Source organism: Archocentrus centrarchus, chromosome 7 (genome assembly GCF_007364275.1).
Source record: "Archocentrus centrarchus isolate MPI-CPG fArcCen1 chromosome 7, fArcCen1, whole genome shotgun sequence".
Classification (NCBI taxonomy): domain Eukaryota; kingdom Metazoa; phylum Chordata; class Actinopteri; order Cichliformes; family Cichlidae; genus Archocentrus; species Archocentrus centrarchus.
In genome coordinates, this window is record NC_044352.1 from 13,908,480 (window position 1) to 13,929,550 (window position 21,071).

The window sequence follows — 21,071 nt, forward strand, 5'->3', positions numbered from 1 at the left end:
AATTAGTTGCCAGGAAGATCCCTAGTTATAAGCTTATCACACAAATAGAAGGAAAAGTAAGGTGTTTCACTGTGTGCGTGTGTGTGTGTGTGTGTGTGTGTGTGTGTGTGTGTGTGTGTGTGTGTGTGTGTGTGTTTGTGTGTAGAACAGTATCAGCTCGGTTAAAATCTGGTGACTGTGAAGGCCACAGCATGAGATTTACATCATTTTTATACTCAGATGGAGCATCGTCCTCCGGGAAGAGACCGCGACTTTGTAATTATTAGCACCGTCCCTTTCCACTAGGGAACAAGTGGATCCAGTCCCTTGCAGCGAAATGCCCTCCACAGTAACTGAGCCACTCATCTGCATGTCTTCTTTTTATTTAAAAATATTAATATAGAAAGTAGCCAACATGTTGGAAATAATTTTAAGTGGCTGTTATTTCAGTTACCTTGGGAATATGTACACTTCCATGTTTGTATACAGTATATTATTGTTTGCCTTAATTTCCACCAGTTAGCACCACTTGACTTACATAGTACAGACTAGCAAAAAACAAACAAACAAATGATCCAGATACTACATGTAAATTTTAGGTAATTTAGTATAAATTATTCTCATGATGTAATGTACAGTTTGTCATTCTGCTCTGCGATTGCAGGCAATTTCACCCCTACACAAACAGATCATTCATTCAGCAGCAGCAACATTTTAATATCTTCTTGCATTTGCACAGACAAATCCCTGTTTCTTTAGTGGTAGAGCTGAAAAACAGGCATTCATGCTATTCAGTCTTATTTCCTGGGTAACCTGCTCCTTGCTCCTTCACCTTATCCCTCTGAGCTGTCCCTCAGCTCGATCCGAGCACCGATATAGATCTCTGGAATTGCAAATGCCTCCTATCAAACTGAGACACAGATCTGAAACGCTCCTGGTCCCCTTTGCCTGATATTGTGGCATGGAACTAATGAAAGGATAAGCTGTGTGAGGCAGTCGCACAGTAGCACTAATCTCTCACTACATCTAATTTACCATGGAAAGTGGCAGTGGGAAATAATACAGTGAAAGAAAAGCACTGGTTGGGGGTGGGGGGTGGGGGGGTGGGTGCTCTGACATGTGTTTCTAGCTTGAGGCTCAGCAGTTGGACATGTATCACCCAAAGGCTTTCCAAATCACACTTATGTCACACATGATTTTGTCTTGAAATGTAACACCTGTGCCCTGTCACCAAACATCTGGGTGTCTTTTTATTACTCCTGAACACAGACATTTACTACAGACACACTGGTTTCAGTCATGGCTGAAGAAGTGCAAACTCCAGCTCCTGGAGACCACACAAATACATTTTATTCTAATTAAACAGCTTTTCCATGCATATAGTTTGCAGATTGAAAATTATTTTTTCATCTGTATAATTATATATATATATATATATATATATATATATATATATATATATATATATATATATATATATATTATATATATATTTTTTTTTTTTTTTTTACAAGAGCAGTATGTTGTATTGTAGATCGTGCCATGGCAAATTATTAAGAGGGCTGCTGCTGATACCTGATTTAAGAAGGGTTTAAGGCTACAGCTGCAAATAGGATGTGTGTGCTCATTTCAGTAATATTTTTGTGCTGTATGACAGCTTGGTTATTGCAACTGTCAAGGTAATAGGGCATACATGGCAGCTCTCACCAGGGAATAAACAAAGAAAAAAAAAATTTTTGTTTTTTTTTTACCCAAAATGTTAGGCAATATTATAAAAAGCTTCTATGCCAACAGATTATTTAATAATTTCATATGGTTAGAAGTGATTTTGTTTTTGTGATCCATCAATTTAACCTTTAAACTTCTTATCAGCACCTTACCAAATAACAGTTACCAGAAACCTGCTCAGTTTAGGATGACATAATACCCAAGAAAAGGCCAGCAAATTATCAACACTGTTTGAATTAGGTTAATATTTTCGTTCTCAAAATTTCAGGCAGCTATTTTCTATGATTTAAACTGATTTTAAAAGCTTAGCGGGGTCTTTTTGTAAAACATTTTGCAGTTATGGATAGATTCTTGAAGCAGCTCAGATCATCCACTGTCTGAAACAGATGTTAATACACCCTTCCCCTCCCTTTAAGCCAGCTTTCTTCAAGAGTTGGATTCTTTTATTTCCACAGTCTTATACTGATGATGGAAGAATTGGACCACTACATAAAATCTTCTCCAGCAGAGCCCAAAAATTCTCATTGGGTTTAAGGTCTAGACTCTGTGGTGTCTATGTTTTAAAACGATGTCTAATGCTTTGTGAACACCTCTTTCAAAATTTGAGCCCAATGAATCCTGGCATCTTGGAATATGCCTGTGCCAGGAAAGAAAAAAAAAAAAATCCACTGATGGAAAAACCTGGTCGTTCAGGTAGTCAGCTGACTTCATTTTTTGGCACATAACATTGTTGAACTGAAGCAAACCCAGATCATAAACACTGCCCCCCACAGGCACCAGGTCTGACGTGTATCACTTTGTCTGATTCTCTTCCAACCCTGATGTGCCCTTCATTCTGAAACAGGACTCATCTGGCCATGTGACCTTTTTCTGCTGCTTCAGAGTCCACTCTTTATGCTCACTGATAAGTGGTTTTCTTAAGCCATTTAGTCCCAGTTCCTTGAGTTCTCTTCATATTGTGCCACCTTCACTATTAAAACATAGCTATGAGTTACACTGTTGATTTTTTTATGATCTGAGTTCCACCAAACATTTAGGCGATCTCTGATCATGATCATACAAGATTTTTTTTCCAACAACATTTCTTCCTTGAAGATGATGTTTCACTGCAATCCCTCCAGGGTTTTAATCATTTATTGGACGGTTTCTTAACCCAGTTTTAGTAGATTTAAGCAATAACAATAATAATAATTTGATGGAGTAACATCTTTTCCACAACCACAGGATAAGTGTTCCAACATGGTTGTTGAAAAAAGAGAAGTTCCTCACGCATCAGGGCCTAAACAACCTATTGCTAGCTGAAACACAGTTAAATCCAGGGAGTGACTTATCTGAACAGACACTGTATATCCAGCCTCTGAAAATGATGGACTATGTATAAAAGAAATTAGCTTAATTACTAAAAAGTTAATGCAATACTTGAAACTCCTTGAATTAAAGCTGCAAACCTGAACTTCGGTCAATTAGTTGATCTAAAATCCACTGTGGTGGTGCACATAGGCAAATTACACACACACACACACACACACACACACACACACACCACACACACACACACACACACACACACACACACACACACACACACCAACCCAGCAACAAAAAACTGTCATTGTCCTGATGGACCTATGGGCCTAACTATGAGACAGAAAATAAGAAAAGTCATTTAAAAAGCACTGAGAGTCAAAATACATATGATCAACAGCCATAATACTCATAAGTGATCACTTGGCCAGCCTTTATAATACAGCATCACGATCCTTCAAAGCTGTTTATGCATGCATGGCTGCCTGAATGCAAAACAGTGACACCACACAGCCTATGCACATGCACATATTCTCTCTTGCCCACAGGAGTAACAGCAGAACTGAGGGAACGTGAAAGGCACATTGCACAAAAAAAGTATCAATTTCTGCTCTGCTTCTTAGAGTCAAAGCAACTTATTATGAAACAATGGCCTGCATTCACTCTGAATCAAAACTGTGCATTTCCAGTGATCCAGCCTCAGAGCGCAGCGTGAGCCTGTGATTACTCTTAGAGAATGTGATGACGAAACAGAAACGGGGAACTTCAAAGACAATGGGAGTTTTTCTCAAGAGTTCAAACACTTAAGGTACTGGGCCCTCTATTTCACAGTCTTTTAAATCACTGCACAGTTGTAATTTCCATCTGTGAAATCAAACCTTTACAATCTTAACAGCGGTAAAATAAAAAGCCCAAAAAAAGAAGGAATTAATATAAGCGGCTGAGTTTTATGGAGGGTGGAAGGCACTTTCATTGCTGCTTTTTTTAAACTAGCACTAACTCATCGATGCAACAACTGCTCATTCATTTATCCAGGACTGTTTGCAGCCACATACAATAAATGTTTACTGCGTCGTTAAGCTCCTTTCTAAATGACCACAGATACTGTCAAGGCCTTACAGAGGGGAAATGTGCAGTGAAATGCATGCAACAGTCATGATGCAGGGTTCATAAACCTACATATTGTAATATTTCTCTGTATAAGTCGCTTCGCACCTTATTCACCCCTGCAGCCAGATCATAGTCTCACGGGCTGCCTTCCTCCCTCCAGCCATCAGCAAATAAGACACTGGCTGCTTCAGAAGAAGGTTGGGGGCAGGGGTCTGTGATCCCAGGAAAAAAAAGGCATTTTGCAGGAATCAATGAGCTCTGCAGTGAAGATAATCACAGGTTCTATTACGAAATAGCCATTGAATATAATTAAAAAACATAAAACCCCAGAATTATATATGTATAAGTGGAACTCCAGGTTTAGATGTTTTCTAAAAGTCAAATACCAAATGAGAACCTCAGACTCAGATAAATGGAGCAGTCCAGCAACAGCAACTTTACAACCTACTGGTAATACCATGGGAGCCTTAAGAGAGGGGTGTAAACACTTCAGAAAGATTTACCCTTCACCATGATCACCAAGTCCTACTTTACTTCTGTAAATCCCCGGCCTCTTAGCTATTAATCAAGTCAGATTTGGGTTGTTGTAATTGATGAGAAGAAGGGAGACACAGATACGCACCACAGCGTCAAAGAGGGTGTAAGAATACAGACCAGCAGATGTGGGGGTTTTTTTTTTGGTTTTTTTTTTTTGATTGAGGTGAAAGAACAAAGAATATCTGGAGGAAAAAAAAATAGGGAGGAATTAAAAAGAACGCCTGAAGTGAGGGGGGAAAGCATGAGAGGGAGAGAAGGAAGCATCTTGGGTATTAAGAGCATTCATTCAGCCCTGGGCTGAGCTTGATGGTGCAAAAGAAGTCTTAACTCTGGACGGGACTGAACTAGAAGGCAGCTGCAGGCAATGAATACAGCAGCTCCTACACGCGCAGTACCCCCAATCAGTTAAAACATGCTTTTTGTTCACGTAGTTTAGGAAGAATTCTGTTTTCCCCTCCTCATTTAATGTGGTCGTCTACATTCCTACATTCCATTTGGTCATATAACATATAATACGCTGCTTTTGTACCATTTTCTTTCAAGTTTCCGCCACATGCCTGCAGATAAATTTGGATTCTTCTCCCTCAGTAAACCGTATAGAGAAATTATCCTTTCTCACAATAAGCTGAAATCCTGCATCCCTATTGGACTGGCTGTATGCTCCAGTTCTGCTTTCCTAGTCTGACATAAATACACTTCCTGTTTTCACCTCTCTCACTGCTGCAGAGCACTCTACACTCAATAGCCGTGGGAGGGGAGTAGAAATGAAACAGTCACTAGTCTTTACAAATTAAGCTAGAGCCACAGAAGATACAAGTGGGAGAAATCATTACAGAGGTGGAAATGGAAAAGCGATGTGACTGAAGGCTAAATACAAAAAGAATTGGAGAACAAAGACTCCATTTGACCAAAGATATATTTTTGTGGCCAACAGTGATATTTAGATTATCTACTATTTTGACATGGAACCCTTAGGTTTTAAGAAATAAGAACAACAACATTATACAGCACTTTTCAAAATCCATGTTACAAGTGGCTCACAGGAGCAACACAAGAAAGCAAAGACTGAACAAAATGAAACAAACTAGAGCTCCACTGGCTTTTCAGACTATACTGACCATACGTTGGCCTTTCGAACACACAAAATATAAGAAGATTTCCCAACATTTTTTTATGTGTAGTTATTTATGTGTCCTTACTAAGAGAATATGACAATGCAGTTCTTCTCCCAAACACAAACACATGCAGTTCAGTGCGGCGTGCTCGGACCTCTACATTCAAGAAACTAAACGGCCACTCCACAAACACATAGAAGAATCATAGAAGAGCCACCTCGACAGGACAAGCTGTAATTCTGCACCTAAAGGATAAGGACGCCCTTTTGAGGATGCCAGTGTTCACATTTTGGACCGGGAAGACAGTTTGAAAGATGGTCTCCTTTACTCCCCTATGTCCACTGCGAACGACCATCATTGAACAGAGGTGGTCACCCACCAACAATGCAATCTCGAGATCCTTTCCCAGGCACCTCAACCTCCACTCACACCTTACTTCAGGTAACATCACTAGGTCACCTGATAGGGTGGGGCAAGGTCTCACCAGTGTTTTCACCTGAAACGCCTTTTTTCACAACCTTGGCTCATGTGATGATGGGCCATGAATAACCTCCAAAGGGGACAAGCCCCTCTAGGGTTTAAATCCACGGGACTCTCTACCTTTTGGTTTTAGAACTGGATAAGAGGTGAAATTAAGAAGTCCAGTTGTCTTTTTCAAGTTCCTGAGAGGTTTTCTTTGTCTATCTACATACTGTATATCCCAATGATGATATATTTACAATAACTTTACAACTGGTTAGTGTAACACATTATACTGATTATCAGTTTGTCTTTTTGTCATGAACACTGATATGCAACAAACAGCCAATAAAAAAAAAATAAAATAAAAATTACCTTGGAAGCTGGGAAATTATAATCTAATGAACACATTTTTTGACAGTTCTATAATTCAGGAATAATTGTACCAATAAAAATGATCAGTTCTTGCAGATGTAGTATATTTTTATTGTTCAGTTGAAAACTGAGTTTCCTTTTCTTGTTAATCTCTCTCTTAGGCCAAAGGAATGTTGGCCTTAACTTGTCAACTATTTGAAATATTGTAAAATAATGTCTTTGAGTGCTCATTACATCTCATGCTGTCCTTGAGTCAAGTTTGAATTAGGTCTAGTAAAGCTTGCTGTTAAGTGTAAGTGCAGCGCTTCAACAAAGTTTTTTCACTTCTTGCTCTATTTGAAAGTTAGCTCCAAGCATTTTTGTAGCTAACAAAATAATATCTAATTTATAATTAATATGAAAGTGATCCATTTCATTCCATGAATTCGCTGCTTTAACATTCACTTCTCTTTTTAAATTTTATGTTTCCTCCTCCCTCCTTTCCACTCTGTGGTCTGCAGACTCAGATTTATTGCTAGCTCCTGATTTACTGCACTTTAAAGCAAGTCAAAAATGGAAAGACATTATATAACTTGAGGAAAATGATGTGGGCGTCCTGATAAAGGTCAGGTAATCTACCACCTTTATTCTGGTTCAGCTGTGCTCTTGCATTGGAGGACATCATCACACCAGTAACATTTCAGTAGGTCAGCTGGGTGATGATCACAGTGTGAACTCATGTGTGAATGCTTGGAGTTTACATCGACACATTTTCCTGTCTAAGGTGCTGCAAGAGTAACAAAGATTTTACCTTTTAAAGCAAAAAGTCTGGTCTGGCCAACAAGCTACATAGCAAAAATGTTGAGCTAATTCATAGCCTTAGATCCTCAGGTGGGGCCCTCCTGGCTGTTCCAAAAATCAAGGCTTAAATCTGAAGGTGACTTTTGCCATCAGGGACCCTCAGCTTTGGATTTATCCACCTGAGGAGATAAGGCTCCAGGATCTCATTCAAATTACTTTATAAAACACATAGTATACTTGGTATGATCCATAAGTATTTGTATGATTACAAATCCATTGTATTCTCGCCTCTGTACACCAACACAGTGGATTATAAATTTCAAGATATCAAGATATGAGTGAACTGCACGCTTCCAGATTTAATTTAAGGGGTTTAACAAAAGTACTGTAGTCCTTATCAATTCCCAAGGGAACAGGCCTATTCCCTCATTATTCTATGACAAATTAAGCAGATAAAGCATCTGGAGTTGGTGGCCATTCACTGAAACTTTCAACGAGAGTCATCGAAGGAAGTGAAGGAGGCCGTGATCAGTCTGAAAAACCCCAAATAAACCTATCAGAGAAACAGCATGCCAAAAAAAGCCCAAAGGACCACAGAACACAACTAAAGTGCATGATGACAGAATTATTTCCATGATTAATAAGAAAAACAGCTTCACAACATCTAACCAAGTAAAGAACTCTTGAGGAGTTGATTGTCAAGGTGTGCAATCAAGAGGCACCCTGAGTGGAAATACAGAGTTATAACAATACAAGGTGCAAACAACTGGTTATACTGAAGAACAAGAAAGGCCAGACTAGACTTTGACAGAAAACATCCATTGGTCTCTTTTTGGAGCAGTAATAGGATCAATTCTGAACTGTACTCTGCTCAGATTCAGCCAAAAGCTGCAAAATGGATCGGATGGAGCTTCACAGTGCAAACGACCCCAAGCATACTGCAAAGGCAAACAGAGAGTTTTCAAGGCAAAAAAAAAAAAACTGGCAACCCAACACAGCATGCTTTTCAGTTATTAAATTAAAAACTGATTGCAGAAAGACCCGCAAACAAGCAGCAAGTGAAGCCGGCTGCAGTAAAGAAACGCAGGATTTGGTGATGTCCATGGGTTCTAGACTTCAGGCAGTCACTGACTGCAAAGAACTTTCACCTTACTCCTAAAGAATTAATGCAATGCTTTAACTAAACCCCTTGAATTAAAGCTGAAAGTCTGCAGTTCAGTCTTGACTGATTTATTTTTGTGCTGCTGTACAGAGATAAAACTACAAAAACTGTCCTTTTCCAAACTCTTATGGACCTAACTGAATAAAATATATTTTACTGTCTGCCTTTTGCTGCAATTTCTGGATGTTTTGAGAGTTTTTGAACAGAACCCCAATGAGAAAAAGCCACAATGTTTTTGGCCTGTTGTCTATATTAAAGAAAACAAATCATGCACTGACAAAACCTGCTGGAACTACTTTCTCTTTGTGCTCCAAACATTTGAAGGAGATTGCTTTTCCACTCTGGTGCTAGGAAGTGAACTTTTTCTAGGCTTATTGTTGTTGTGCTGGCCTCATTTAATCTGTACATTCTAATACTATTACCAAGTTTAGTGGCAGAATCATCATAAGAAAATGTCCGTCAATGAATCAAAATGCATATTCATGACATGAAAACAGTTCATCACTCTTGCCTAGACTCCAACATGCATCAAATGCTACTTGCGTTGTGATTGCGTTGATATAGGAGGCAGAGAACAGAGAAAGAAGAAAAGAACAGGTGCATATCAAATACAGCGTGCAAACAAGAAAAGAGAAGTAAGAAACACTATACAGCAGAAGCAAATTAAAGTCGATCCCTGGAGTGTGTTTATGCTACTGCAGTATAGCACCTCTCTCCCTGCTCTGAATCTGATTGGTCGTCCCCAGAGATTGCCCGACTCTGGCATAAGGATGAGGCACAAGCTAGACCCTATGAACAACACTCCTTCAACACAGAGTTGTTCCATTAAGTCTAATAAGTTCTTTAACTCAGTTTCGAAAGTCTAGAATTACTGAAAATTATAAAATGACCAGCATCTAACAGACATCTGAAAATAATAAGCTTCAAATAACAGGGCAACAAAAGCTAAACATAAATCTGTTTCTTTGTTTGTTTGGGCGGGCAAAAAAAGATTTGAAATAATGTAAATAAGTAAATAATTTCACCACTAGAAACATTTCCTATAATTAAGGTTTCTGTAAAATTTTCCATTATGGGTCACTCAAGACTTCAGGCAAGTGACTTTTAATCATACTGCAGGGCATGGGCACAGCAGACCACAAAAGCCATGGTAATTAATATTTCACTCTCTCCATTTTCTTAGTGCCACATAAACACACTCAGAAAATACATCCAAAAATATCAAGCAGTCACAGAGAGCCTCGAACAGCCAGCGCGCCTCGACAGGGAATGATAAAACCAACATTTCTTTTCAGACACAATGTGAAAAAAAATATTGTTTTCTAGTCATTCTGGTCTACAGCACAACATCCTGGGTTCAAATCTGGCACGGGACCTTTGAAACATCATATCCAGTAAGTTTCCTGTCTTTCCAAGGAAATAATACCTCCAAACAAGCCAAGCATGACAAAAGACAGCTGTGACCAAGGCCTTTATAACAAATGTTTGCTTGCAGTTTGGGTCACGCAGTGATCCGATTTGAAAACTTCCAGTCTGCCCTGTCACTTACTATTCCTTGTGAGTGTACAAGTGCGGGTGTTGTGTGTCTGACGCAACACTATTATGCTGACAAAACTGGTCTACAGAGGGATATAAAAATCTACCAGTGTACCAACTTAAAAAAAAAACACACATTTTAGTTCCGGCTGCAGGACCATCTTTTGACACAATGATGGACACACACAAACACACACACACACACACACACCACACACACACAACACACACACACACCTCATAAGGTTAAAAAAAAAAAATCCCACTATATCAGCCATGCTTTTGCTGTTTGTAATGATCAGTATTTGCCACAGAGCTCCCTAAATAAAGGGAACGATCAATAGAAATTAACTTTTGTACTTTAATAATTACATCGGATACATAGTAATAAAGCAGCCATTTGAAATAAATCATCAAAGCCAAAATCATCAGGAAGGAGACTTGTTCCCCTTCACTACCATCATTTAATAATTATCCTATTTGAACATCGAGATAAGTCAACCTAAAGAGACGCAAACAGTGCTGCCGAGCTGATGATTAAACCTCAGAGCACAGCCATCATCTTGTTTACAGTCATGATCCATTTAACTATTAGCTTTCTGCTTGAAAATTACTTACTGTATAACAATCATACTGAGAGGGTAGTAGAGGGCGCACAAGTGAGTGAGATATTAATCAGCAAAAAATAGCAAAGCCTCATTTCTGCAATGTTACAGAAGTCTAAAAACAACCCGCAGATGTTACTACTCATCAGAAACTTCTGAACACTGCTCTTTAAAAATAGAACATGTTCCCACTATGCAGTAGGATTTATTTTTGGGCTGCACATGAGCCAAAATTGGGCTGTGGATTAGGGCACATTGCTTTGATGATGAAGCACACAGCACAAGGAGGTGCCTCTGAAATTCTCTTTGAAGGCCCCAAAGTCTTCCCATCGATGCGACAGTCTGCTCTGTTCCCTCCTCATTGTCGAGAGGTTGTCAGGTCCAAGCTCAGCACGGCTAATGGGTACGCAGCAATGAAGGATCTTATTCATGAAGGCTGTACTTAATGATTTCCTCCTACAGTGCATTTGGTTAGAAGACTTCACTGTGCACATCAGGGGAAAAAAAAAAAAAAAAAAAAAAAGCACTGCAGCAATCAAACTGCTGTGTCATAAAAAGCTGATGAGAGCAGCTGCAAAGCCTCAAACATTAGGACGCGGCAAAGTTTGCAGCTGTCAAGCTGTCATGGCCAATACTTCTCACACAGGAAGGCTAATTAGCAGGGCGATCAATATCAGCTGTGAAGAGTTTTAGACATTAACGAGAGACACGAGCAAGACAAGACAACACTGTTTCGCTGTGGTGCTTATGGGACAACCTAAATGTGAAGTAATTGTTAAAATTAACATTTACTGTACCCAAAGGAAGCAGACTTCCACTTGCAGCAGGGGGTGACTCTTCTGCAACCCTCAGAGACCAACCTCCTGGATTTTCTGTGACTTCGAGTGGTAGAGATGTATGTCTCCTACAGAAGGACAGGACTATGTTACAAGAAAAACAGAAATCTTTCATAATGAAGCGACTGCTCTGCATTACAATCAGCCATTTTAACTCAGAGGGTCCCCACAAGGGGTCTGTGACTTTGATGATCTCAGTGCACTCCATTTTTCATATACATTCATTTTAGTACAGGATGCTACACACAACACACACAACACACACACACACACACACACACACACACACACACAAAGTACCAGTCAAAAGTTTGGACATACTCACCATTCATAACCCCCCCCCCCCCCCACCCCCTGCCACCCCCCCCCCCCCCCCCCCCCCCACCCCCCCCCCCCCCCCCCCCCCCCCCACCCCCCCCCCCCCCCCCCCCCCCCCCCCCCCCCCCCCCCCCCCCCCCCCCCCCCCCCCAAAAAAAAAGAGAAAATAACAGGGCCCTAAATACAATCAGTTTTACACCATTTACCACAGTATTATCACGACAAAGCTGAGTAGAAATTGGGACATACTAATATATTCAATTTAAAAGCCCAGATAAGTACTTGGCCCATTAAAGCTGCAGGAAGCATAAATCAAGAAAAAAAAAAAAAAAAACTGACAATCCTCCTCCTTCAGCTCTCCTCTCTGCTTCTTGTGTTCTGAGCACCTCCTACCAGAAGAACACTGTCTATGCACATAATTTTTACTTCCAAAAAACTTTGTCATTAGGGACTTTTGGCTTCAGCCCTACTCTATCAGGTGATAGCTCTCCTTTAAACCTATTGTGCCCATCTTTATCCTCATTTACACTCTTCTGTTTTGGTCTGAGAAGACCTACGATTGGTAAAAACCTCCTGTGATATTGTCGCTGGCCACTTTGTTAGGTACGCCATGCTAGTACTAGGTTGGACATCCTTATGCAATCATTCCTCAGATTTTGGTCCATACTGACACAACAGCATCACACAGTTGCTGCAGATTTGTTGGCTGCACATCCATGATGGGAATCTCCCATTCCACTACAACCCACATATCTCTATCGGATGGAGAACTGGTGACTGTGGAGCCCATTTGAGTACAGTGAACTTATTATGTTTTGTGACGTGGTGCGTTATCTGGAAGCAGCCTTCAGAAGATGAGTACACTGTGGTTATAAAGGGATGGACACGGTCAGCAACAATACTCAGGCTGTGGTGTTTAAATGATGATATGTTGGTACTAAGGGGCCCAAAGTGTGCCAAGAAAATACGCCCACACCATACATTAAGTATTCCTAACACTTCATGTACTAGAAATACAGTCAGGATATGCTTAAGTTGCATTAGCTCATACTGTATCTGTTGGCTGTATTGCTCCAATACCTGTTTCTATATGAGATTCTACCAGGTGCTGTACACCGATAACAAAACAAATTGGTTTAACAAATTAGTGTTTTTAGTGCCAGATAATTTAATCAGGTAATTCTTCACATCCACAGCTACCATAACCTCTATCAGAAGCAGCTTGACTTCAGTGTTTTTTGAACCATATACATGGATAAAATGTCAGTAAAATGGAATCAAAAAATAGACTTAAATGGCTTAATGTGAATATGTGAAAATTTGGGGGTAAAAGAACACAATCTGGCTGAATCAAAGAAAAAGAAAAAAGGTTACATGAGTTAGACTCTTGGTCAATCTGTGTAACTTCATAGCTTGTGCTTTGTGTGCAGGAGTTCAAATAGTTTTTCCTTCTACTCTGATTGCTCAGACATTTCTCATCTTCTTCCACAGGATATCATTTCTGCAGAGATATTTCTCTTTCTTGTCTATTGTTTAAGGTTTCACTGAGCCAGGCCACCTTTGGATTGGTTGCCTCTGATGAGCACATTTCTCACAAGGACATTTCTCAAGCTGTCAACTTGCAGTCAACCCACCCATCTCTGTCAGAGGAAGAAGTCTTCATCGAAAACAAAAAGATGCATCTTTCTCAAAAAGAAAAAAAAAAAAAAGAAAGGAAAATGTAATTATTGTTCATTGTTTAGCTTGTACACGGCGTCAAGATGAAGAATCTTGCACCGAGGCCCTGAGATATATCAGTGGCTAATTGTGTCAGGGCTGCTGCCATTTGCTGCTGTTTCGGCACAATGAATTATTAATTTCAAAAATGCTAATGTCTCTGCTCTGGCTCAGCTGAGAGTTATGAACCTTGAATTAGTCTGAATTTTTCTTCCCGTCTTCCATTAGTTTCTCCGAAAGTCCCACAGAGTCAAACACTCAGACCTTGCTTCAGACCATAAATAAATGTCAGTTCTTTCCACAAGAGACACTTTCTGTGCCTTCCACTTGCGTCTTTCTGTCACCGCACACGGCACACTCATGCTGCGGTTCCTCGTTAAGATCTGAAAATCCAGTTTTCTTAATCAAGAGAGACTCACACAAACACAAGAACAGCAGGCTCTGTGTCCTACCCATCAAAGTTGAGCTTCACTCGCCATGGCAACAACAGATAGGTTTGTGTGATCCCTGAGGAGCACACCGGCCGCGGGTGCGAGACAGCACTAGAGAGCCTCTGAAACACAGAACTGTCACTTCTCGTCCTTGCAGACGAATATCAGTTCAGCTGGCCTGACAGTGCACTAGAGAACAGCCCCTTTTCTTTGTAGGTTAGATTTGTGTGTGAATCAAGTGCAGTTCACTCCACACATTGTGCAGTTTTACAAAGATGTCCTGCCTTCAGATAGAAAACTGCAGCCGAAAGCCTATTTTAGGAAACAGCACATGAGCAAGAAGTTGCAAGAGTGCAGGCTCTTTAAATGCTGTATGTTAATTCTTCTGATATATCACTGAACATCATAAATCACCTCACAATCCTGTTACAAGAACAAATTAGTCTGACTTAATGTTTGAATTAATTGGAAACACTTTGCCTATGCTATTATTTTGAGACATGCTCTGAAAAGAGGCTCTGACCCCCACAACAGCAGCCCAGCAGAGCTTTATTCTCTTCATTGTCATTCCTACAATAATGACTGAGCTGTATAATCCCCTCCTCTCCGTTTCCCCAACTCCCCGTGGAGGACTACAGGGAAATCAAAGCTGCAGCCCTCGCCAAGGCTTTCCAGAATACCTCTAAGTCAGGCACTGTTACTGCAGCGTGCTGACGAGCTGGACCCCATGTGCGTCAAACCAAACATGTTCGATAGATAAATAAATAAATAAACAGAGAGAATGTGGAGCGCTCAGAAGGTCCACAGTCATGGATGCAACATCCCAAACAATCTAAAATTTCAACCAGCTCTTTGTTCTCAGACACTCCCAGACAACTCTAACAACTGCCATCCATCACAAAACACAATCTCACCGAGCCCAAGTAAACAGGTATAAATAAATAAGACGAGCATTTTCATCCTGCATTCCCACTGCACTTGGTGTGATTAAGTGTCCGACTACTCCTCAGCTCTAGGCCTCAGCCACGTGCTCGTCGGGTTTATGAATGAGTGCTGTACAAATTGTGGAGTGGGATTGGGAGAACACCTTATCATTAAACATTCACTAAAGAACAATCCAATAAAAGCAGGTCACTGAAGCTGATGAGCGCCTGCCTTCCTATCTGAGCCGGGGCGTAATCACATCTGAATGAAACCGTCCATTCTGATTACACAACAGCAGACCAATTAAACACCACCATGTTGCTACTCCTCTCTCATTAGCCATAGAGTGTGTATAAGAATAATCTCCATCACCGACTGGGCCAATCCCCCCACCCCCACCCCCACCCACACTCAAACTTCTATCAAACCAGTGCAAAGCAATCTTCTGGGAGCTTGGCTTATTTATTTATAGCGTCTGAGCCAAGTTCGGTGGCTTTTCCATTATTAATGATAATGAAACCTACCAAGCCATGTAACACACAAAATTTTAAACAGCCAGGCTCACTTGTGTCATGGTGTGGCATATTAACAGGGTGAGAGATGTAAGTGACTGTAAGTCTGCTGTGTGTTGTCAGCAGAGTGCTGTTTTGGCAGTTGTAGCGATTTTACAGTAAACAGCTTTAAGCTGTGATACAAAAGGGAACTCAGGGCCAAGAGAAATTGAGTGAATGATGGAGAAATTTAAGGTAACTGTCACAGCTATTTGAAACTGGCTGCTGGTTGGTTGCTAAGAATATTTGCACTGAGATAGTATATCCTTATCATGGGAACAACATTAGAAGCGGTAGCATAAATGAAGTTTTCACAGAAGCTGGGTGTAATGAAGCTTAGTATGGAATCACAAAGAGCTATAATAAGATTCATTTATTGAAGCTACTGAACTGGCAGTTTTAACAGCTTGTGAATGTTTGAATGTTGAAATTTAAAATAATCATTAAAAAGGGCTCCTCGGATGTTAAAGTTAGAATTTCTTATTTTTGATTTAATCTTAATTGCACCACTGCTGTGGAACACCTTGTTTGCTTTTACTTGAATTTCTAAGTCTCAAAGCTGAGAAATACATCTGACCTGAACAGTGGATAGTTTCAATGTATAAACTATTAAAAGCACAGACTTTATTTTGTTTCTCAACTCATAATTACCTCATCAAAAGTCAAGAGGACAAGGAAATTAAACCCACACCAATCATCTTTAGTTCATTTTAAACATTAGTACATGCATAGAGTATTGTTTAGTCTAACATGAAAGGTGTTAAGCTCATAAATGCTAAAAAACAGGTCATTTTAGCCTGTTGCTATGTGGCTGCAGGACAACCTGATGCCATCATAACATATCATACATAACTGAAGTTTTATATGTGGATATGAATTAGACATTATTGTCATGAAAATTAAAATGACACCTTATAACAAACATTGTAAGTGCACAAATGCAAAAAAAAAAAAAAAAAGTCATTTTATCCCATTGTTATGTGGTTGCTAGGTAACACGAAGATATAGCATAATTCAGCTTTTGTGGCTATGACTGAGATATTACTGTCACGAATTAAAATGATAGGATGATTTCACAATGTGTTGTAGGTGCATAAAGGCAAAAAAAAAAAAATGGGTCATCTTAGGCCGTGGCTATGTGGTTGCCAGGCAACCTGATGTATCACAATATATATATATGCATAACTGAAGTTTTATGGATATGGATTGGATGCTATTTTCATGAAATAAAAAAAAAAATTATGCTTTCTCAAGGTGTTATAGGAGCATAAATGCTAAAGAGAGTTATTTTTTTTAGCCTGTTGGTAGATGGTTGCTAGGCAACATCACAATGCTATAAAATGTGATATAGATAAGAACCTTCATGGGCCTAAGGTACGTGTGTCAAGTTTGGTTGCTCACTTCCTGATCACGGAGGAGTTGGCAGATGAAGAAACACAGATGACAGAGATACTGTCACATTTACTATAGTAAAAATAATAATAATAACTTACAAATTAAATAAGTTTCTTCTTTGTTGTGTATTGTATTAAATTAATTGTTTTTTTAATTTGGTTACTCTCTTTAACTTATTGGACCTTTCTATACATATCAAGCAACCCTAAAAGCATTTCCAGCACTGTGCTCTAATTACTCATTCAAATAAATGAATGCTTTCAATTTTCACCTGTTTATTAATGGATTTATTCCTTGGCTTGAAAAGTATTTTATTATTTTCTAAAATATTGTCCAATTATACATACAAAATAAATTTTTAAAATGTGTAGATTTAGTCCTGCAATTGGGGGGGATTGTTCAAAGCTTTTCACTGATTTGCAGACCACCATCATCATGTCTATTGCTAAAAGGTGAGCGGTCTCATTTATTATAAGTCAGTATAAAGTTTGCATGCAGCTTCCACCAAAGCCACGCAATCCAGATTGTGCAGGTGGAAATGCCTGCTTGCACTTCGAACCACATTTTACACATAAGCACATTAACAGTCTTGGGACGCCTAACGAAGGGAAGATTCTGGGACCTGTGGCCAAATTCACAAGCAAGAACTGCGAGCAGAAGGCTGCTGCCATTTGGGAGGTTTCCAAGCACATCAAAACATCAATTTGGTGAGATGGGATTATTTGGCTCTGAAGCCTTGTCCTCCATTTCTACTGTTGCACTTACACAGGGCTGAGAGATATGAGAGAAAAATAAATAAATGGGATCATAATAATCAAAAAGACTTTCCACATCTGTTTCAGACACAGGAAAAATAAAACAACTCTAATAATGTTCTGTACTGTGGAATAAATTATGCTTTTTATTCAGCTAGAATGTAAAAAATAAATAAATAGAAACTTACAGAATTCTGATGTTTTAAGTTATGTTAATATTGTTAACAGTCAACAATGACTAAAAAATATAAAATGTTTAGATTTATCAAAATTCATACAGAACAAAAATTTTCCATATAACACATTTTCTGGGCTGATTAAGCCGTTAAGTGTGAAACAAACTTCATATAAAAATGTCTCTGCCTCACATGCACAGATTAAAAACAAATATCCTGGGACTGTACAAAGATAAAGAACGGTACACATCTCCAGGCTGTGGCCCTCTGAATTTGCTTCAAATTTGTAATGGGACATTTAGAGCAGAAGAGAAGCAGCCTGGGAGAGCAGACACCGGAGAACATGAGGAAAGAACAGACGCAGCCTGGAAAATTTTTTTTTAAATCAAAAAAAACACGGGACAGGCTCCGCTACAATCTTTTCAACTTTTCTAGACACTGTTGGGTCCTTGATACACAGCACTACAGAGGCAGAGGGAGAGGCTGTTTGGATCCCGCAGTGAGGCATCCCTAAAGAGAGAAACTGCAGATAAGGAGTGTGTTTACCAGCGAGAGAAGCCCATCTACTCTCTGCATGCAAGCCATATTCCCTTAGCTGTGTTCACAGCAAATGATGGACTCACATTACAGTTTTAAATCAACCCACAACTTAACTCTGTCAAGAGTGACAAACCTATAAATCTCCAGCTATCAAAGTTCACACAGCCAGCAACTATCAACAGAAGAATGTGACCTTGGACTGGACTGGACATAAAATCTCATTACTTCCTCCACAGTGTAATATCCACAAACACCATTAACAGGCACCCACATCGGGCCTACCTCAGTTCCTCACTTACCCTGGCTGGCATCGTGATCCTTGGTTTTTCACCCCCTCACTCAAACTAAAAGACCGAGGACAGTGTCTTCATCAAAGTATTTTCTAGAGCAATATGACAACTCCCCAAAAGGGACAGATTTTGTTTAAAATGAGATAAGTAAAAGGCAGATGCACCATCCCGATATGACAAAAACAAAAATAGATTATTAAAGCAGGTGGACATACCTGACCATTCTGGAAGAGTCACATTCAGATCTGAAAATCAAAGAGAAATGATTTTTGTTAAGCATGTAGAAACATGGATCCTGCAGTGTTTCAGTAACACAGCTAAAGTTACATAAAATGCACCACGAACCACCACGCTTTGATTCAGCAGCTGCATTATTGCAGCAAAGTGCACCTATCTGCCACTGACAGGTGCAACACTTTTGAACAGATCAATCTGCTCTCCTGAGAAATGGACACAATTTATATTCCAGCTACAACTTAGGTGTGACATTTACAAAATATTCCACTGAGTGTGTCAAAAATCTGTCTACTGAATCCAGTATCTTTATCCTTGCAGACAAAAACTTTTTGTACATTGGTGCTGATTAAATTGTGTGGTTGTTTCTGAGTCCACATAGTGGCTGCTTGCCTTGTACTGGATTGGGTCAAGTTTCTATCATTTGTCCCCTTGAGGTATATGGGGAAACAAGAGAGACCAAATCCATCACAGACAGACGCGTCACAGTAGGAAAATCACAAGCGGTAATAAAATGACACTGAGCCACATTCCTTTTAGCTACTTTTTTCCTCCCTCTTCAGAGTCCTGGTATAAAGCTGTGAAGTATATGCTTTGTTAGTAAAGGTCAGAATAATTTTTTCAATACACAATTTTCAAGTAACTGATATCAGAGCACTTAGCCCTTAAATGGGCGTGAAACTTTCTTCGTGGACTATGTAATAAAATAGATGATTCCTGGATAAAAATGTGAAAGTACAGAACTCTGGATTTAACAACTACAGTGCTGTGAAAAAGTATTTGGCCCCCTCCTGATTTCTTCTTATGAATATTTGTTACACTTACATGTTTCACATCAAAACAAAGACAAAGATAATACAAAATGCAGTTTTGTGCAGAGTTCAATTTCACTAGCCACACCCAGGCCTGATTACTACAAGACATGTTGAATCAAGAAATCACTTAAAAAGAAACTGTCTGACAAAGTGAAGCAGGCTAAAAGATCTCAAGAAGCAACACATCATGCCACGATTTTTTTTAAAAAAATAAGAAAAGTCATTGATATCGTCAGTCTGGAAAGGGTTACAGAGTCATTTCTAAGGGTTTGGGATTCCAGCGAACCACAGTGAGAGCCCTTATCCACAAATGGAGAAAACTTGTAACAGTGGGGAACCATCCCAGGAGTGGTCGGCCTACCAAATTACTCCAAGAGTGCATCAACCACTCATCCAGGAGGTCACACGAGAACCCAGAACAAAATCTAAAAAACTGCAGGCCTCGGGTAAGGTTGGTGTTTATTATTCAACAACAAGAAAGACTGGGCAAAAATGGCATCCATGGGAGAGTTCCATGAAGAAAACCACTGCTGACCAAAAAAGAAAAGAACACAAAGGCTCGTCTCACATTTGCCAAAAACAACTTGACAATCCCCAAGACTTTTGGGAAAATATTTTGTGGACTGACGAGACACAAGTTGAACTTTTTTGGAAGTTTTGGCATAAAACTAACAGCATTTCATAAAAAGAGCATCATGCCAACAGTCAAACATGGTGGTGGTAGCGTGATGGTCTGGGGCTGCTTTCCTGCATCAGGACCTAGACAACTTGCTGTAATTCATGGAACCATGAATTCTGCTCTCTACCAGAAAATCCCAAAGGAGAATGTCTGGCCATCAATTCATGCTCTGAAGCTCAAGCACACGTGGGTTATACAGCATTACAATGATCAGAAACACACCAGGAAGTCCATCTCTGCATCACTCAAAAACAAAACGGAGGTGGTTTTTAAGTGGCTGAGTCAAAGGTCTGGACTTAAATCCATTTGAGATGTTTTGGCATGACAAACAAGCAATTAGTGTCTCCAGTGTGGCTGAATTAAAATAATTCTGCAAATAAGAGTGGGCCAAAATTCCTCCACAGAAACGTGAAAGACTCATTGCCAGTTATTACAAATGCTTGATTGCAGTTCTTGCTGCCAAGGGTGCCACAACCAGCTATTAGGTTTAGGGGGCAGTTACATTTTGAAATAGGGCCAGGTAAGTTTGGATAGCTTTGCTCTGTTAATAAATGAAATCATCATTTAAAAACAGCATTTTGTATTTCCCCGGGTTATCTTTGTCTACCATTACAATTTCTTTGATTTTTGAAACATAAGTTTGACAAATATACAAAAAAAAAATAAGAAGTCAAGAAGGGGACAAATAGTTTTCCACAGTACTGTACAACTACCAATGTG

The 21,071-nt window shown here is 39.6% G+C and overlaps 1 protein-coding gene across 1 annotated transcript in view; it reads right to left on the minus strand.

Annotated features, from left to right (window-relative positions):
* The window catches only part of LOC115782662 (IQ motif and SEC7 domain-containing protein 1), a 101,803-nt gene that overhangs the window by 59,872 nt on the left and 20,860 nt on the right, over positions 1–21,071 (minus strand). The window contains 3 exon segments of the mRNA XM_075074382.1: positions 11,489–11,552; positions 11,555–11,595; positions 18,839–18,868. Of these exon segments, the coding sequence (XP_074930483.1) occupies positions 11,489–11,552; positions 11,555–11,595; positions 18,839–18,868 (135 nt within the window).